This window comes from Sapajus apella, unplaced genomic scaffold (genome assembly GCF_009761245.1).
Source record: "Sapajus apella isolate SASKATOON/1434 unplaced genomic scaffold, GSC_monkey_1.0 scaffold15, whole genome shotgun sequence".
In the NCBI taxonomy this organism is placed as follows: domain Eukaryota; kingdom Metazoa; phylum Chordata; class Mammalia; order Primates; family Cebidae; genus Sapajus; species Sapajus apella.
In genome coordinates this window covers 29,910,061-29,928,608 of record NW_022436955.1, presented here as the reverse complement: position 1 = coordinate 29,928,608, position 18,548 = coordinate 29,910,061, and the positions used below count along the sequence as shown (strand labels likewise).

Genomic DNA, 18,548 nt, shown 5'->3' with positions numbered 1-18,548 from the left:
TTTGGGTTGCCAGCTTGAGCAAATGAAAATAACAATGTCCACAGACTGCACGGGACATGCTTATACCAAAAATGAAAATAAATAACAATGTCCACAGACTGCACGGGACATGCTTATACTAAAAATGAAAAATAAATAACAATGTCCACAGACTGCACGGGACATGCTTATGCTAAAAATGAAAAAAATAACAATGTCCACAGACTGCACGGGACATGCTTATACTAAAAATGAAAATAAATAACAATGTCCACAGACTGCACGGGACATGCTTATGCTAAAAGTGAAAAAAATAACAATGTCCACAGACTGCACGGGACATGCTTATGCTAAAAGTGAAAAAAATAACAATGTCCACAGACTGCACGGGACATGCTTATACTAAAAATGAAAAAAATAACAATGTCCACAGACTGCATGGGACATGCTTATACTAAAAATGGAAAAAAAAAAATTACTTATCTGAAGTTCACCTGGGAAACCTGTATTTAATCTGGCGACCCCTAATTTGAGGGAAAACATTTCTTGAAATACCTTTTCAATTATTAGCTTCCTAAACAATCTTACATTTTGTGAAGTTGGTTGGTGCAAAGGTAATTGAGGTTTGTGCCATTACTTTGAAGGCAGATTAAAAGTACAATTAAAGCTACTGGATATAGCTTTGAAGAATTATGATCTTTAAAGTTCACCACAAAAGGGAACACAGAAGCAGAACGCCCTGACTTCCCTCTGTCTCGTGCAGTGTCGGATATAGGAGATGGCAAGGAGTTGCTCACAGTTTGTACTGATGGTTACAAAGCATGAGCATCCCATGTTAATTACACGGCTAAAAATCCCTCCTTACAGAAGACGTTAAAGTGAAAAGAATGCTTTCTAGCTACACTTTCCCCGCTCAGAGACCATTGACTCAACTTTAACGATGTCTTCTGGCAGTTACAATGAAGGAAGGAAGGGAGGGAGGGAGGGAGGGAGGGAGGGAGGAAGGAAGGAAGATAGGAGGGAAGGAAGGAAGAGAAAGGAAGGAAGGAAGAAATGGGGAGAGAGAGAGAAAGAAAAAAAAAGAAAGGGAGAAGGGAAGGAAGGGAGAAAGAAAGAGAGAAAGAAAGAGAGAGAGGAGGAGGGAGGAAGAAAGAAAATTCAAGAAAAAGAAAAGTTAAAAAACAAACAAACGAAAAGAGAAGCGCAGAGCTGAGGCCGGGCGCAGTACCTCACGCCTGTAGTTCCAGCACTTTGGGAGGCCAAGGTGGGTAGATCACCTGAGGTCAGGAGTTTGAGGCCAGCCTGGCCAACATGGTGAAAACTGTCTCTACCAAAAATACAAAAAAAATTAGCCAGATATGGCGGTGGGTGCTCTTAATCCCAATTACTCAGGAGGCTGAGGCAGAATCACCTGAGCCCAGGAGGCAGAGGTTGCAGTGAGCCGAGATCACATCACTGCACTGCAGCGTGGGTGGCAGAGTGAGACCCCATCTTAAAAGAAAAGAGTAGGGCTTTGCTGCTCTTTCTCTTTGGCACTTAAAATTGGGGTCCGCCGGCTTCCTGCTCTGTATTTAAAGAAGGCAATAAGTGAACTTCAGAAGAAACTGGTTGGTTCCCAGGTGCCAAGGGGATGTTTTCAAACAGGACCTAAATTGTCCCTGTTATCAACATGGCATAATCGTCACACACTGTGCACAGTATATTTACGTTCACATTTGGCTTCATCTGAGGATACGGGAGCGCTGTCCCGGGATCCTCCCTCCACTCTCCAGCCCCCGGCTGGGTTTTCCTTGAGTTCTGCTGCAGGCTTCTTTGCTCAAGCCTTGAAGCCATTCGTCTCCGTTTTCCTGGCTCCCTGTGTTACCTTTCACTGCACTTGCTGGTTCCCCACTTGGTCAGATTAAAAAATGCATACATCTGCTGTAACTATTCCTGGTCAAGTTCACGGAGAATTTCAAAGCTTATCACGGGCATCTGATGAATCCTCACCACTCTTTTTAAACCTGGCTGGAAGGAATAGCATGAAAATGGTGAGTCTGCCTAAGTGCAAAGAGTGTGAGTGTGAATCTCCAAGCTGTGTGACTTTGGGTAAGTAACACCACCTCTCTGAGCTTCAGTTCCCTTTTCTGTAAAATGTGAAGCAGTGAAGTTTGCCGAAGCCCCACTTTTATTTTTCATAGTCTATATATACATATCTGGTATTCTTAGATGCACAGGAAAACTGAGTGGAAGCTGCAGAGGGTTCTCCTCTGCCCCCAGCCCTGCACATAACCAGCTCCTCCAGCGACACCCCAGGATGCATTTACTTCAGTCCCTGACCCACACAGATGCACCATGGTCACCTGAGTCCATGGCTCACATGAATGCTCACACTGGGGGCCGTGGGATTTTTGACCTGTGGAAACTGGAATGGGAAAAACATGATGGAAACCAGGAAGGAGAAGAGGAGACCTGAATTTGGAGCTGGCTGGGGCAGTACAGCTGAGGCACAGTTGGTGTGGAAGAGGGCTTGGCGAGGCCTCAGCTGCCCAGATGAGAAATGTGTGCTCTCCCTGGGGGAGGCTGTAGGAAGCCACCAGGTCGCCACTGGAGGACATGCAGGGATCCAGGCAGATGGAAGGCTGGTAAGAGAAATGACAGGGGTGGCAGCTGCAGGAGCTGGGAGAGCCCACGGCCGGAGGCGGTTGTGTTCCCAGGCTGGGCGACACATTCTTGACCTGGGTGGTGGCAGTGAGAACAACTAGGTTTGACCGTGACTCTTCAGGCGTCCCCATCTTGCCTGGCACCATCTCCCAGGCCGTGCCAGGTGCTGACAAATGTGCCTCACCTGATCGCAGGAAGGGGCACCGGCAGGGCCGGGCAGCAGAGCCCATTGACGGGGACGCCCCAGGGTGGCAGGGTGGTTTTAGCTTCTCCGGAGCTGGCCTTCACTGTGAACAGAATCATCCATGTGTTTTTCTTTTTCTTTTTCTTTGCTCGTTAACAGTGTAGGAGTTGTGTGCGCATGAGTAAGAGGCAGGAAGCGGGACGTGAATCTGCTGTTCGCCCTTTCCGCCCATGCCCAAAACGCGCAGGCTCTGGGAAGTGCTGGAGCCTCAGACGCACACGGGCGGGAGGTGACCCCTCAGTGGACCTCATCTCTGCAAGCCTGCCTTCTCATGTCAGTCTCAGGATTGTGACAGAACAGGGACAGCTAGCTTCCATGCTCTGCCCCTGAGGGCTGGCCAGGCAGGTGCCCATACTCCCTATGCACCAAACCCCTCTCCATTTTCTCAGCACCTCTGATGAAGGAGTCACCTCCCCCCCGCCCCCGCCACGTTTTACAGAAAAGGGAACTGAAGCTCAGAGAGGTGATGTTAGTTACCCAAAGTCACACAGCTTGGAGACACAGCCACGCTCTTCACGCCTAGGCAGACTCACCATTTTCATTCTATTCCTTCCAGCCAGGTTCTAGAAGGATGGTGAGGATTCATCAGGTGCCTGTGACAAGCTTTGAAATCCTCCGTGAACCTGCACAGGGACAGTTGCAGCAGGTTTATGCCTGTTTGCTGAAATGTAGGGACAATGAGGGGTCCAGCCATGGGTGAATGGATAAATAAACTGGGACACCAAAGGGATGAAATATGACTCAGCACTAGAAAGAGAGGACTGTCCAGTCATGAAAACATAGAGGAGCTTTACATGCATAATACGAAGTGCAAGAAGCCTGTCTGAAAAGGCTACATAGTATATGATCCAATTACATGACTTTCTGGAAAAGAAAAGGCTTCGGAAAAAGAAAAAAGGCCAGTGACTGCCAGGGGTTGGCAGGGAGGGAGGGCAGAACAGGCGGAGCACACAGGATCTGCAGGGCAGTAAAAATACTCTGTGCGATACTCCAGGGACAGGCAATGCCATTATGTGTTTGTCAAAAGTCCAGAACAGACATGGAGCCTGAGCTCTAATGTAAACCATGGATGTTGGGTAACAATGTATCAGCTTAAGTTCATTGAGTGTACCAAGCCTAGCATTCCACTGCAGGGCATGAAGTACCAGTGTGCTATGAGTTCATTCATTGTAGCAGATGTACCTTCCTTGCAGGGTGTTGCATGAGAACAATGTATCAGTGTAAGGTCATTCATTGTTAACAGATGTGCCATTCCCTACAAGATGTTGATGGTGGTGGAGTAGTGGGGTGGCATATGGGAACTCTGTACTTTCTGCTCAATTTTGCTGTGAACCAAAACTTTTCTTTGTTTTTTTTTTTTTTTTTTTTTTTAAATGAAGTCTTACTCTGTCGCCCAGGCTGGAGTGCAGTGGCACAATCTCGGCTCACTGCAACCTCCACCTCTAGGGTTCCAGCGATTGTCCCGTCTCAGACACCCGAGTAGCTGGGATTACAGGCATGAGCCACCACCCCTGGTTAATTTTTGTATTTTTAGTAGAGACAGAGTTTCACTTTGTTGGCCAGGCTGGTCATGAACTCCTGACCTTAAGTGATCTGCTCACCTCAGCTTCCCAAAGTGCTGGGATTACAGGTGTGAGCCACCACTCCAGGCCAAGCCAAAACTCTTCTAAATGATAAAGTCTGCCAAATATCTATCTGTCATCTATCTATCTGTCCTAAAGGGCCCAAATAAAAATTTACATATATGATTGAGTTTGAAGCATTTGGGTTAAAGTTCAATAGCATCTTCTTTTTAAAAAAAATTATTTTAAGTTCCAGAATGTATGTGCAGGAGGTGCAGGTCTGTTACATAAGTAAGCACATGCCACGGTGGTTTGCTGCACCTGTGAACCCATCACCTAGGAATTAAGCCCCACATGCATTAGCTATTTATCCTGAGAGCATCTTCCTTTCACAAAAGAGCCAGTCGATTTTTTCTAAGGGATCTCTTACTACTCTTTATTATTGCATTTATTGTTTTGTTTTTCAGAGAGAGGTCTTGCTGTGCCACCCAGGTGGAGTGCAGTGGTGCCATCATAGCTCACTGCAGCCTCAAACTCCTGGGCTCAAGTCATCCTCTACCTCGCCCTCAGGGAGCTGGGAGTAAACGCCTGAGCTCTTTGAGGTACTTCTAACTTGAAAACATGATATGAAGGAGCTGAAACAATACCTGCTTTCTAGAATTGCCACTGGCAGATTGTCCCTGGCATCTCGTTACCATCTGGAGGCCATGCCAGGCTGTCCATCTGAGGGACTTGGGCTTTTTGTGTTTTGAGCACAGCTGGGTAACTGAGTCCTGCACACACTTTTACTGCTGGGACCAAATCTACTTGCATAAAACACTCTGCAGATCTACAGTGCTTCCATGACAGGGGGGAAAAGGACACCCAACCTCTTTGATTGTGTTATGACCTCCAAAATGATGTTTGCCCTGCTTTTGCAAGCCTGGAGAAAGACAGGGCCACCCACAAGCAGAACTAAGGCTCCTCAGTGTCTCTGTGTATTAATGTTGTGGACACCACATAGAGAGACAGTTGTGATGGGACCCACAAGAGCTGCAATTAAGCAGGTGGCCGCATCACTGCTCTACCCGTTTCCAGCTGGGAGACTTAGGCCAGGCTTCTTTAACGTGTCCGAGTATCTGCTGCCTCCTCTGTAGAACGCTGGCTCATTTGCCTGAGGGCTGCTGTGAAAGCTGTTTAGCCATGACTTTGAAGGCGCTAAGCTCCATGCCTGGCACATCGTAGCACTGTTAATTACCATCCGTAATTATGTCCTGAGGAGGGCAAAGGGCACAGTAGCGGTTACTGGGAGGCCTGAACAAGTCGCTTGAACACGGAACACGGTTTTCTTTATCTGTCAAATGGGCGGGCATTCAAACGCTTTTGTCTGTTTCGCAAGTTTGTGGCGAGGATCCCTTCAAGTTTTGGGCATGTCATTTTGAAAGGTGGCAACCACGTTCTGAGTGCTTGTGACGGGCGAGGCACGTGCTACGGGTATGCCACGGCTCCGCTCAGGGGGTGCTCCCAGGGGCTGGTCCCTGACATCTGTGTGTGTGCCGGGTGGGGTGGGGTCTGTCTTCTTCCCAATAAGCGAAGGCACCGCCAGGCTGAACGCCCTCCTCTCTTCCCGCTGGACTGGAGCCTGGGAGGGCATGGACGTGAGGGTCGGGCAGCCCGGTCTCCCCGAGCCCTCCCCGGCCCTTAGGTGGACAAACAGGAACGACAGAGCGGAGCAAGCGCAGGCTGCCACGTTCTTCCTCTCAGGGTATGCGGAGGTCAGGGTGAGAATCCACCGGTGTTTCTCAAAGGATGGCCCCCGGGCGCCCGGAGCGCCGCCGCCGGGGCTGGGCCTGGGCGGGCCCCGAAGCTCCATCTGCCTGCCCGTTTAGAGAGCTGCCGGCTGAGTCCGCCGCACCCCCAGATGTGAGCACCCGAGGGCGCGTCCTGCAGGAGGAGCAATCAAGGCGGGCTTCCCGGAGGAGGCGGCCCCTGGGCCTGGAAGAGGAGGTGGGATGTGTGTCAGCCCGCAGCGGGCTCCGGGAGGCCGGGCACTCGTTCACTTCAGTAACTTCGGGGCTTGGTAAACCGCCCGCGACGGGCGGCGCTCGACAGTGACTTGCTGAGAGCAGGAGCCGCAGGACCGGGAGCGGCGCGACTGTCCGTGGAGCAGGTTCCACGCACCTGCGCAGGCGCGCCGGGCCCACGCCCACTCAGGCCCCGCCCCTCCCACCACTGCGCAGGCGTGGAGCGGGTGACGTCAATGTGCGCCAGACTTGGCCCCGGAGGCGTCGCGCGCAGACGGCGTAGCCATGTTGCCGAGGACGGGTGAGGGGGTGCAGCGGGGCGCTGGCGGCGCGGAGTGGGGAGGGGTGGCCGGGACCGGTGAGGGTCGAGGCAGGGCCACCGGGACTGGCAGAGCATGGGGCGGAATCACCGGAGACGGGCGAGGGGGTCGGAGGGGATCTGTGCTGGGTTCCGTCGAACCAGCGGCTCTCTCGGACCCGGGATCCCGAGAAAGCTGTCGGGAAAAAGAAAGATAACAGGAGGACGAGGCGGGAGGGACGCCTGCCGTGCGCGTGGGGGAGCCCCTGGCCTGTAGGAGGTCACTCTCCGCGGGAAAAGCGCTGGATGATGGCTCGCAGCATTGCCTGGCAGATAGGACCCCGTGCTCCTAGTACACAGGGTGTGCCAGGCTCTTTTACATGCTGGAGCCGCAGCGGTGAGCAGGTCCACTCCCACCCGGCCTGCGTGGGCAGCTTGCACACAGTCCGTAGACGGGCGGTGATCCGTGTGCTGGCGTGGTAAGGTGACCTTTGGGGAAGCCTGCTCTGTGCCAGCACAGACCTGGAGTTGGAGAATGAAGAGTGAATGAGACTCACGCAGACCCAGCAGGGCCCACCGCCTGCTGGGGGAGCAAACAGACAGTTACAGAGTAGGGTTCAGGCATTTCACACGTTAGTAACTGTCACCTTTCATTATTCTGATTATTCCCCACGGTTTTGGACCTTTCCAGAGGAAAGGCTCTGCCCTTTTATTTTGCAATGCCTGCTCCCCCTGCCAGGTAGCCCGTTGCTTTTTTAGGGGGAGTCAGGGTTGTGGGATTAATTGACTCCAGAGCAGGGGCCACAGTGTTATATTTCTGTGTAACACTGTGGGGTGTCCTGCACAGGGCTGGGGGCATTCCAGGCCTTCTGGGCTGTTGGTGAAAGCAGCTCATGTGGTAACTTTGTAGTCATTGTTCCAATGTAATTGTTTCTGTTTGAAGAAAACCCCAATGGTAGGGGTACTCTTTCCATTCCTAAAGGAGGGTCATCTGCCTGAGGCTGAGCGCACAGTGAGGGTTTCCTGGGGGAGGTCGAATCTAGGCTAGACCTGAAGGGGAGCAGAGGAGGTACAGGGCCTCAAGGGAGACGTGGGCAGGTCAGGTATACTGGGGCCAGGGAAGGACAGTCCTTGAGCCACTTTTTGGATTCAGAGTGAGGAATGACAGGAGATGAGGCCAACATGGTCATCTAATTATTAGGTCCACACTAATAAAGGGATTGTAGTCAGTAATCCAAAATAATCGCTGGTTTATAGATGACTTAGTTCTAAGGCAAGCTTACCTGACTTATGACAAGAATAGAGGAATCGTAGTACATCAAGACTGAGAGGACAGTTCTCTACATCAGCAGAACTCTAGGAGGGCTTGCTTACAAGGTGTAGGTTCTATTATTCTCCCCTACTGCTACAAGGTTAGTATAACTGGATTAAATATTACGGCTATGCTTAATTTACTCTGAACTTTAATAATTTCTCCTGAGTATGTGGTGGCACATGCCTGTAATCCTAGCTATTCAGGAGGCTGAGTCAGGAGAATTGCTTGAACCTGGGATGTGGAGGTTGCAGTGAGCTGAGATTGTGCCATTGCACTACAGCCTTGGCAGCAAGAGCGAAACTCCGTTTCAAAGAAACACACACACACCCCACTTATCATTACATTTTTTGATGTAGAGACCAAAAGACCTCAATCTGGTCTGGCATAGTTGTGAACTCTGGTGTAGGAGACTGAGTGTGTAACGGGAGGGGGCTTTCCACATGTGCTGTGAAATTCCTTTGTATGTTAATAAGTGGTAATCCTTTGTTGTAATAGGTGTCTCCAAACAGGACATTCGTGAACACATTTGGGACTACATGGAATCACAGAATTTAGCTGACTTTCCCCGCCCTGTTCACCACAGGATTCCCAACTTTAAGGTACTGACACATTCCTGGAGTATGTCAAAGGAAAAGAAGATCTTCCTAAATGAATAACACTGTTAATAAAATTATTGTAGTGCTTCATGGTGGATCAGAATGTGGTGAGCAGTGAGTAGCGGTGTGAAATCAAAACCATTTGGCAAGGGTGTCCTTAGCATTTAGAGATGCCAAGTACCCTTCACCTGGGGCCTCTTTCCTCTCTGAGCGGGGTGGTTTGGTTGTTTCTAGGTGAAGTGGTGTTACTTGCTGTTTTCTGTTTGATACAAAGTAAAATACTTATCCTGGCTGGAAGCATGCTATTGCTGTGACGACTTTTCACAAAATTGGCCCTGCTAAGAGCATTAGGGAGCGAAGGCCACTGAAACGAAAGCCCAGATGCTAGCGCCTTTGGAAAGAAATGGATGCCTTGCCAGCCTGACGAGGCTGGGCCTCAGTTCCCCAGCTGATCAAAACATAAGACAACCAAAGATGGCTGTTCCTAACAGTGTTGACAGTAAAAAAAAAAAAAAGTTACTTGAAAGAGGCAGTGCAACGGTTCATAATCTTTGCCATGCCTGTTTTCCAAGACAAAAAGAAAACGCTCTTCAAAAATGCCCTCCCCGGCCTGGAGGACTCAGCTGTTTGCTTTCTTCAGCCCACCTTGTCTCGATTGCCTCTCTCCAGGCCTGGCTTCTCCACAGCAAGCTCCACCTTCTCTGGTCCTCAGCTGAGGTGGCTCCAAGACTGTCCTGTCCCTTTGAAAAACTGCTTTTTTTGTATGGTTTTTTGTCGTTACTGTGCTTTGTTTTAATGCTTCTTACCCTAGAGAGAGAAACGTATCTTTACAAAGATGAAGGATGTAGAGAACATGTAGAAATCTTTAAAGTGAATCAGACAGGAGAGAGGTGGGGCTTCCAGGTCATGCTGTGGCTTTTGGTGGTGGTTACATAGCTGTGCTCATTTCGTGACAAATCATCCAATTTTGTACTTAGGATTTGTATTCTTTTTGCAATGCATGCTTTATTTCAGTAAAAACTAAATTGGGGCTAGGCTACTTTTCTCAAATCCCTTTCTCCCCTGACTACTTCCTTAGATGTTGCTTTGGGTGACTGTTAGTGCCTGTCTGGGTGAGATTCTGGGTGGAGCTCCCTGGGTGGCGGTTGGCCTGAGGGCTGTTGTCCTCTAAGTAACAGGTGATTGCGTTGAAAACAGGGAGCTTCTCATGCTGCCGAGCAACTACTGCGCTTGCCAGCATTCAAAACGGCCAGGACCATAAAAGTAAACCCTGATGCTCCCCAGAAAAACGCTCGCTTCTTCGTTCTTGAAGTAAGTGCAACTCTGTCTGTTTGCCTAACTAGGGGTCTTACCTGGCTTGCCAAAACCTCAAAGACCTAGACGTTTTTGCCAGAACTCAGGAAGTTAAAGTGGACCCTGATAAACCACTAGAAGGCGTTCGGCTGCTGGCACTGCAGGTAATTCCACTTCCATGAGCGGTGCCGACCCCTGGCCGCCAAGGGGGACGCCGTTTCCAGGTAGCTGGTCAGTGCATACGTCTGTCTTGTGTTTAGAAAGTCGGTGCTTCTGACTTCCTCCAGTACAGAAAGTGCCCTTGGTGGTGATTTTTCCAAAAATAGTTGAAAGCATTCAGCTGTTTAGCATTTAGTCAATCAGGAGTCCTGAATGTTGCCAAATTCGGAGGTAAAGGCTATTGAAAACAGTGGCATCCAGGCATCGGAATCCTGGCAGAACCTGTGGTGTTCCAGAACTGAGGAGCTGGAGCTAAAATAGGTGACAGCACTTTGCCGTTTGAAATGAGCATCTAACGAGCTTGCTGAATGCAGTCATTTGCTCCTGGATGACAGACGGTCACCTGTCATGTTCTGATACTATAAAGAGCATGGTTAAGAACCGAGAGATTTCTTCTCAACACTTAAACTTTTTAAATTCAGGCATGCTCTTAGAATAAATTGTCATTTTTCACTTCCTAACCAAACTAAAAAATGATGGCATTGAAGCATTCTCAGTTTTGATGTGCTTCATCAGAAGAGGAAGATTACAACATATTTAGTTCTTTTCACCACATAATTCTTCGAAACATAAATCATGATTAAGAAGTCTGATGTGTCCTCAAAATATTTCTATTAGAGGACTGTTTCTCAGCTTAAAATATATAGGTCCCTTTTCAAGGAAAACAAATCCCCCAGGGTTGATTTAAATTAGTTTACTGTTATCTAATTTAATATGATAAACATAAAACTTGGTATAAGTTTTAATGCAGATAGCTTTTATGCAACTATAAAACCAAAATAAGGGTATATGTTAAAGGCAAACAAGACTATAAAATCAGCAACATTCGAATGACCCCGTTAATTTAATGCCTGGTTGATGTGACTTTGCCGAAGCTAATCACGCTGATAGTGTGAGTTGTAGTACTGGACGCCACACGGCGGGATCGTTGTCGTTCTGCCTTACGCTGCGACGAGTTGTGTGTGACTCCGTTCTCCCACCCATGCTGTCAAGTCAAACTCCCGAGAAGCCCTGGTTAGAGGGGCACTTTCCACACTGTGTGGTAAGGTGAATGGCAGGGTGCATTCTTGCCAGGGCTGAGAGGAGGGTCCTGCCCTGGGTCCGAGCTCTTGTGGGAGGTCATTTTGTGTACTGATTGCAGTTCAGCCTGTCAGCCGTATTTTCCCAGTTAATCATTTTAATAAGCTGGAAGTGATAATGGCCGTAGCAGGGAAGGGCAGCAGTCGGCAGTCACTCCTCTCGAGGCACAGCTCTGTCCAAATGTTTCCCTGTATTATTTTGCTTAGTTCTCTGGTAGTCCTGTGGGAGTCATCTCTGCTCCTCTGTCACACCTGAAACCAGAGGCAGGGAGGCTCCCCCTCAGGTTACCGCACATCAGTCAGTGCAGCCAGGATGCTGACCCAGCCATCTGATTCCAGAGCCCGTCCTTGCAGGTGTGAAGTTCAGGGTGTTCTCAGCTGTCGGCCCCTCAGAGCAAAAATCAGAACCCTTCACCGTGCAGAGGTCAGCCTTAGCCAAGTCAGCCTGGGAGGGGAATGCAGCCCTGAACTCCTCCATCATTTATTCAGGCTGAGTAAGTAACTGAGCTCTCTCCCGGGATGTCTCTGTAGATTATGCAAGGGTAAGCCTTGTATAATCTGGACACAGGGATGGAGTGTGAAGACACCATCACACATGTGATCCCTGCTTTCTGGTGCTTACAGGATCCTCAGTGGTCTTTGGAAACTTTAAGGACTTAAGAATCAGCGGGGATGCAGGTAAAAATCCATGTCACTGAGCCCCTGCTGCATTTGGGCAGGCAGTGGGTGACATACACAACCTCAGGCCACACCCGAGGTGACAGGCACAGCGGCCAGTGCTCGGAGCATGCACAGCTTCCCAGGCTGAACCCCAGACCTGTGAATCAGTCTCTAGAGTAGCATCAGACTCTGTTGAATGAGTTTTCTGGGTGTGCTCCAAGCACTCAGGCTTGTGGACCACTGGCTTAGGTGATGCTTGCTAGCCCTGGCCACACTGCTGTCACTCAAGGAGGTTTGAAGACTGTTGGCCATGCCAGGTTTCAGTCAGCCTCTAGAGTGAGGTCTAGACCTCCGTAATTCTTAAAGCTTGGTGGTGTTTCTAATACACGATAAAGGCTGAGATCCACTGAGCCAGGGGATGAGCAGGTTCTAGAAAAGAGGGAGTGATCCCCATCATGTGGCGCACAGGACCCCAACTGTGCCAATTAGGGGAGCCACATGTCCACCGCTCAGAAAGGCAGCGGGGCAGTTACAGCTGCCTGTGTTGAAGTGCTTTGCTCTCGTGGTTGACAAGCCGTTGTTGAAATAGGCCACACAGATGTTATAGGTCTTTTATTGGTCTTGAGTTATCATCTGCTCAAAAACTAAAATATACTATTCTTTTTTTTTTTTTTTTTGAGACGGAGTTTCACTCATGTTACCCAGGCTGGAGTGCAATGGCGCGATCTTGGCTCACTGCAACCTCCGCCTCCTGGGTTCAGGCAATTCTCCTGCCTCAGCCTCCTGAGTAGCTGGGATTACAGGCACGCACCACCATGCCCAGCTAATTTTTTGTATTTTTAGTAGAGACGGGGTTTCACCATGTTGACCAGGATGGTCTCGATCTCTTGACCTCGTGATCCACCCGCCTCGGCCTCCCAAAGTGCTGGGATTACAGGCTTGAGCCACCGCGCCCGGCCACTAAAATATACTATTCTTTACATGAAAGATGTCTCAGATCTCATGATTGCCTTGTGACTTACCCTTGCATAATCTACAGAGACATCCCAGCCAGTGGTTTTCAAACTTCCGTGTGTGTCAGAATCACTGGAAAGCTCATGAAAGCTCCCCCACCCCCAGAGGGGCTGATTCTTTTCCAACAGGTGCCAGGGGTGCTGATGCACTGGGCCGGGGCCTTCACTCTGAGAAGCCCTGTTCTAGAGGTTTTCACAATAGGCAGGAAAGAACGGAGCAGAAGTAAAGGGCTATTGGCATGTGTTGGTGTATTGATTATCATGATTACTGATCTCTTTGACTGTGATGTACTGAACAGTCCCACTAGGTAGAATGTTTGAGTAAGTAAGGTAGTTATGCGGTGCTGTTTCTGATCACAACATTGTTGTCACTGGGTAGCACTTGGTGCTGACAGCAGAGGGGGCACAGGAAAGTCGTGGTTGGGATTTTGTCAGAACTGACCCAAGTTTGGATTTCTGTTGTCTATTTTTACCTGTAACGATTTTGAATGGCAGGTGAAGTCAAATTAGCGAGGTTAGTAAACCCTCCCGCTCTTGATAGTAAGGAGGTACCAAGTGGTGATTGTAAGAAAACTCCACCCCACACATTAGTTAATTAGGTTTTCAAATAAGTAATTTCCTTGGTGCACACACACACACACACACACACACAAAAAGCAGATAATAGTAATTTGTCTTTTCCTGAAGTTGTAAAAACATATATAAGAAAGTCCTATGGAAAAATTAAATTTTGTAATGTATTGTCTTTTCTTTAAAAGAACAAAAAAACATTGTTGGTTCCAACACCACGACTGAGAACCGGGTTGTTTAATAAGATCACACCACCCCCTGGGGCAACTAAAGACATCTTGAGAAAATGTGCCACCTCTCAGGTAAGTGCTAGAAGCAAGGTCCCCACCTGGGGGAGAACTCTACCCTGTGAAGCCTTCTGGCGAGTTAGGATAGCATGAAATAGCATCACACAGTTGGAATTCATTTTTAACAGAGCCAAAATAGCAGAGATATTAAAGTATTCAAGAATTAATGGAGCCAAGTAGAAAAATGTGAGTAAATGGATTCTATTTCTGTAACTCTATTTGTATTTTGCACGAAATTGGCAAATTATGAATTCCTTATTGTAAGAGAAGGGAAGACAAGTGCTCTGGTTCTCTGGCGCGCCCCAGTGTTGGCCTGCAGTGTTTAGTATTGTGTGGCTTCTTCCTTTTCCCATCTGTTCATCAGATGCCACCAGAGCAACTGGGAGACGGGGTGGAGTTTCTAAAATGTGCTCCATTGGAAATTGCCTCACCAGTTCTAAATGAGTAATTGCTGACCATGTTTATTTAAAATTTTCTTGAATGCCTCACAATTTAGTAAAGCTGAGTGTGTAAATATCACATTAGTGTGCATTATAATAAAGTTTGTCATGGATTTTACAGTTAAGGAAGTCGAGTTTGGTGACTTTTTAAAGAATACTAAGGTAAACTCCAAGTCATCTAATGCCTAATCTACTGAGAATAAAAAAATAAGGCAATTCAAGATACCCTTTTTTATAGGATTTGCCACTTAAGCCTAATGTATAAAACTGGAATGTTTTATTGTTTACTTACTAGCACTCTGCTTATTCAAAAAATAGAAGTTGATATGCCTTATATAATACGTGCAATAAAGTAATGTATATGTGTGTGTGTATATGTGTGTGTGTGTGTGTGTGTGTGTGTGTGTGTGTGTATAGAGAGAGAGAGAGAGAGAGGAAGGAGCAAAGGAAAAATAAAGGTAGAAAAATGAGGCAATATCATGGTGATGGTCAGCATTCACAAATGCAAACAGTCTGTTCTTTGCAGGTGGTCGATCCCCACCCCCTGTGGCCCCTGTGAGATGAGAATGCAGGGCTTCTTGCAGTGTAGGGTGTCCTGGACTAAGCCCCCTTCTGTGCCTGTTGGGAGACCCCAAGCCTGCACTGACCCATGTGGAACTTGTCACAGCCCTCACTGGCAGGCAGGGCCCAGTGTCACATTGAATGATCAGCTACTGCTGGATAATGGCTGGAAGTGGCTTTTTCTTGAGATTTATATAAACTATGTTATGAGAATCATGAACATATTCAGCTTCCCTGTTCTTTAAATGCAGGCCTGCGTTAGTATAAAGTGATAGATACACTTTGGGGATATTTTTTAGAAGTGAGTGTATTGTACATAAAGATAGTGACCTTCAGGATTTTATAGTGAATAAATATGTCATACAGTGTTTCCTGACCATGTCTTATGTGCTAAATGCATATATTTCATTATTTAAGTCCAACACTGGTCCGATGAGGCAGAGAGCGGTATCCCTGTCTTGCAGGTGAAGAAACTGAGGCTCAGAGAGCTCCAGCCTGCTGGAGACCCATGGCTCAGAGGCTCTGGAACCCAGTTCCCTGGGACCCCAGCCCTGCGTTCTCACCAGTGTGCTCTTCTGCCTTATGGGGATAAACGATTTGATAAATGTTATGGAATCAGCAGCCTATGAATTTGTGCTGTCAGTTCCCCTTGGCCACTTTTCTGGGAAAGAGACTGGGGAGCTATGCCCTAACGTGGTTTCTAGAATACGGCTTCCCCTGAAATGCCACATCCCCAGTGCTGAGTGTGCCTGCTTCAGTTTTGTCCAAGAGGTTGACTCAAACCCTGAATGTACTTTGATCATGAATTGTAAAATGGGGAAGCAGCTGGAGTTAAGTTTTCAAATCCATCTCTATTGCAGGGTGTGAGGAACTATAGCGTCCCCATAGGCTTGGATTCCAGAGTCCTCGTGGATTTAGTTGTGGTGGGATCCGTGGCCGTTTCTGAAAAAGGTAAGATGAGCAAATGGGCACTCGGGTGTGACAGCTGTGCCTGAAGGTGGCTGCGTGCCAGGCTCTCTGTGCTAGGCTGCTTGTCTCTAAAAAGTCGCTGACGATTTCTGCTTTCTGAATTTGCTTACCTGGTCCCGAAGCCACTGCATTTTTCAATAATGAAGAATTGGCTCAGCCTACCCACTCCTGGCCCCAGCCCAGCATGTGTACAGCATTTTCACTTTTTTTGGAAAAATAAATTGAGATAACTCTCTCTTCAGATGGTGACACATTTTCTCTTTGTTCTTAAGTGAGCTGGAGCTGGAACTGAATTTCTTTTCAGTATGTCAGTAAATAGTTGGTTTTGGAGGGACTCCAGCTAATGGAAAAACAATATGTTCGAAGCTTTGCTTTTATTATGAAGCAGCAGACTCCTGAACAACATGCTGTGTCCCTGAGACTTCTTCCAGGGCCTGGTGCTTTGCCATGCTGCGTGTGAGGCGGGCTGCTCTCAGTCCACAAGGCCAGGGGGCCCTTGTCAGGAAAGCAGGGTCACTGCGCCACCCCTCACTGTCTCCACCTGCAGGGCGCCCTCTTTTTCCAGCTGCCACTGGAGCTGATGTGGGTACGCTGTTCTTTATTCTTTGTTTTCAGTGCATTCCCAGTTTCCAGTGCTTCATCTGTGTGATCAGGGTTTGGGACTCAGGAGCGCACCGTTCTGGTGCATGTGCTGTGTGCCAGGCATGCCAGGCAGGCACTGAGTGGTCTCTACCTTAGTGCACCGTGTGTGGGTGAGGCAGACACGAGCTGGACCAGGACAGGACATGACTTGCTCAGTGCGAGACACACTTCGGAACTCACGGGCGTGGGAGGAGGAGTCTGAGTAGGGACCTGCCAGCTGGGAGGGGACATGTCCTCAGTAGGGGCCTCAGGGCTGGCTCCTGCATGCTGGCCACTGCCCAGGCAGATGGGGCTGAAGGGTCCTCAGGCAGCGGGCTCTTTACTAGGTTGCTGCCCTTTCTTAGCAGCCTTGAGGCCAGACGACGGGATTTGGGCTCTTGGCAGTGGGAAATCGGCAAAGGTCTCCTCTTTGAAAGGAGCATCAGGTTCAGGGATGTATACAGAAGGAAGCAGTTTCCTAAGTGTCATCATTCAGATAACCCCCTACGTAAAATGGTTAAGTAGCCATGCATCTGCTTAGAAAATTCAACAGCACAGAGAGCTCTACCACACATCTTCCCTGTTCCTTCCCCAGCTGCCCCTTTGGGAGCTCCCAGTATAGATGTCGTGCATGGTAGCATGCATATGAGATACAGATATCTTTTTTTAAGTTCCGAGATACATGTGCAGGAAGTACAGGTTTGTTAGATAAACGTGTTCCATGGTGGTTTGCTGCATCTATCAACCCATCACCTAAGTATTAAGCCCAGCATGCATTACCTACTTTTCCTGATGTTCCCCCTCCCCCTGCCCCTGCCCTGACAGGCCCAGTATGTGTTGTTTCCCTCCCTGTCGATATGTTCTCATTTTTCGGCTCCCACTTACGAGTCAGAACATGCAGTGTTTGGTTTTCTGTTCCTGTGGTAGTTTGCTGAGGATGATGGCTTCCAGCTCCATCCATGTCCCTGTAAAGTACATGATCTCATTCCCTTTTATGGCTGCATTGTATTCCATGGTGTATATATACCAAAATTTCTGTATCCAGTCTGTCATTGATGGGCATTTGGGTTGATTCCATGTCTTTGCTATCGTGACTAGTGCTGCAATAAACATACATGGTATGTGTCTTTATGGTAGAATGATATATATTCCTTTGGGTGTATACCCAGTAATGGGATTGCTGGGTTAAATGGTATTTCTAGTTCTAGGTGCTCTAGAAATTGCCACACTGTGTTCCATAATGTTCGAATTAATTTACATCCCCACTAACAGTGTAAAAGCATTCCTACCTTTGCAGCATCGATTATTTCTTGACTTTTTAATAATCAGCATTCTGACTGGCATAAGATGGTATCTCATTGTAGTTTTGGTTTGCATTTCTCCAATGATCAGCGATGTTAAGCCTTTTTTCATGTTTGTTGGCTGTATAAATGTCTTAGTTTAAGAAGTCTCTGTTCATGCCCTTTGCCCACTTCTTAATGGGGTTGTTTGGGTTTTTTTCTTGTAAATTTGTTTCAGTTTTTCATAGACTCTGGATGTTAGACCTTTGTCGGACAGATAGGTTGCAAAAAGTTTCTTCCATGCTTTAGGTTGTCTGTTCACTCTGGTGGTTTCTTTGCTGAGACACAGGTGCCTTATAGCAGTTGTCCCCAGCTTTTTGGCACCAGGGACTGGTTTCATGGAAGACAGTTTTTTCATGGACCAGGGAGGGGATGGCTTCAGGATGATTTAAGAAGATTACATTTGTTGTGTACTTCAGTTCTGTTATTCTTGCATTGTAGTATATAATGAAATGATTGTACAACTCATAGAGTCAGTGGGAGCCCTGAGCTTGTTTTCCTGCAATTAGACGGTCCCATCTCAGAGTGATAAGAGACAGTGACAGATCATCAGGCATTAGATTCTCATGGGAGCATGCAACCTAAGTCCCTGGCACACACAGTTCATACAACGGTTTGCACCCCTATGAGAATCCGATGCCACGGCTGATGGAAGAGGAGGCAGAGGGCAGACAGTGATGAGAGTGATGGGAGCCGCTGAAAATACAGAGGAAGCTTCACTCGCTCCTCGCCTCGTGCTGTGCTGGTTCCTCACAGGCTATGGACTGGAACCGGTCTGTGGCCAGGAGTTGGGAACCCCTGTCTTACTCTGTGTGTGTGTGTGTGTGTGTGTGTGTGTGTGTGTGTGTGTGTGTGT

The 18,548-nt window shown here is 48.1% G+C and overlaps 1 protein-coding gene across 3 annotated transcripts in view; it reads left to right on the top strand.

The window, feature by feature from the left end:
• The first annotated feature begins 6,646 nt into the window (after positions 1-6,646).
• The window catches only part of MTHFSD (methenyltetrahydrofolate synthetase domain containing), a 25,856-nt gene continuing 13,954 nt past the window's right edge, over positions 6,647-18,548 (top strand). Inside the window, exons 1-5 of one of the 3 annotated variants that reach the window (XM_032284616.1) lie at positions 6,647-6,732; positions 8,540-8,643; positions 9,984-10,097; positions 13,663-13,776; positions 15,623-15,713. In XM_032284616.1, coding sequence (XP_032140507.1) covers positions 6,717-6,732; positions 8,540-8,643; positions 9,984-10,097; positions 13,663-13,776; positions 15,623-15,713 — 439 coding nt within the window. In that variant the 5' untranslated portion in view covers positions 6,647-6,716. Of the gene's footprint in view, positions 6,733-8,539; positions 8,644-9,837; positions 9,952-9,983; positions 10,098-13,662; positions 13,777-15,622; positions 15,714-18,548 lie in introns of all 3 variants that reach the window. The other 2 variants (XM_032284617.1, XM_032284619.1) reach the window with 2 other exon arrangements.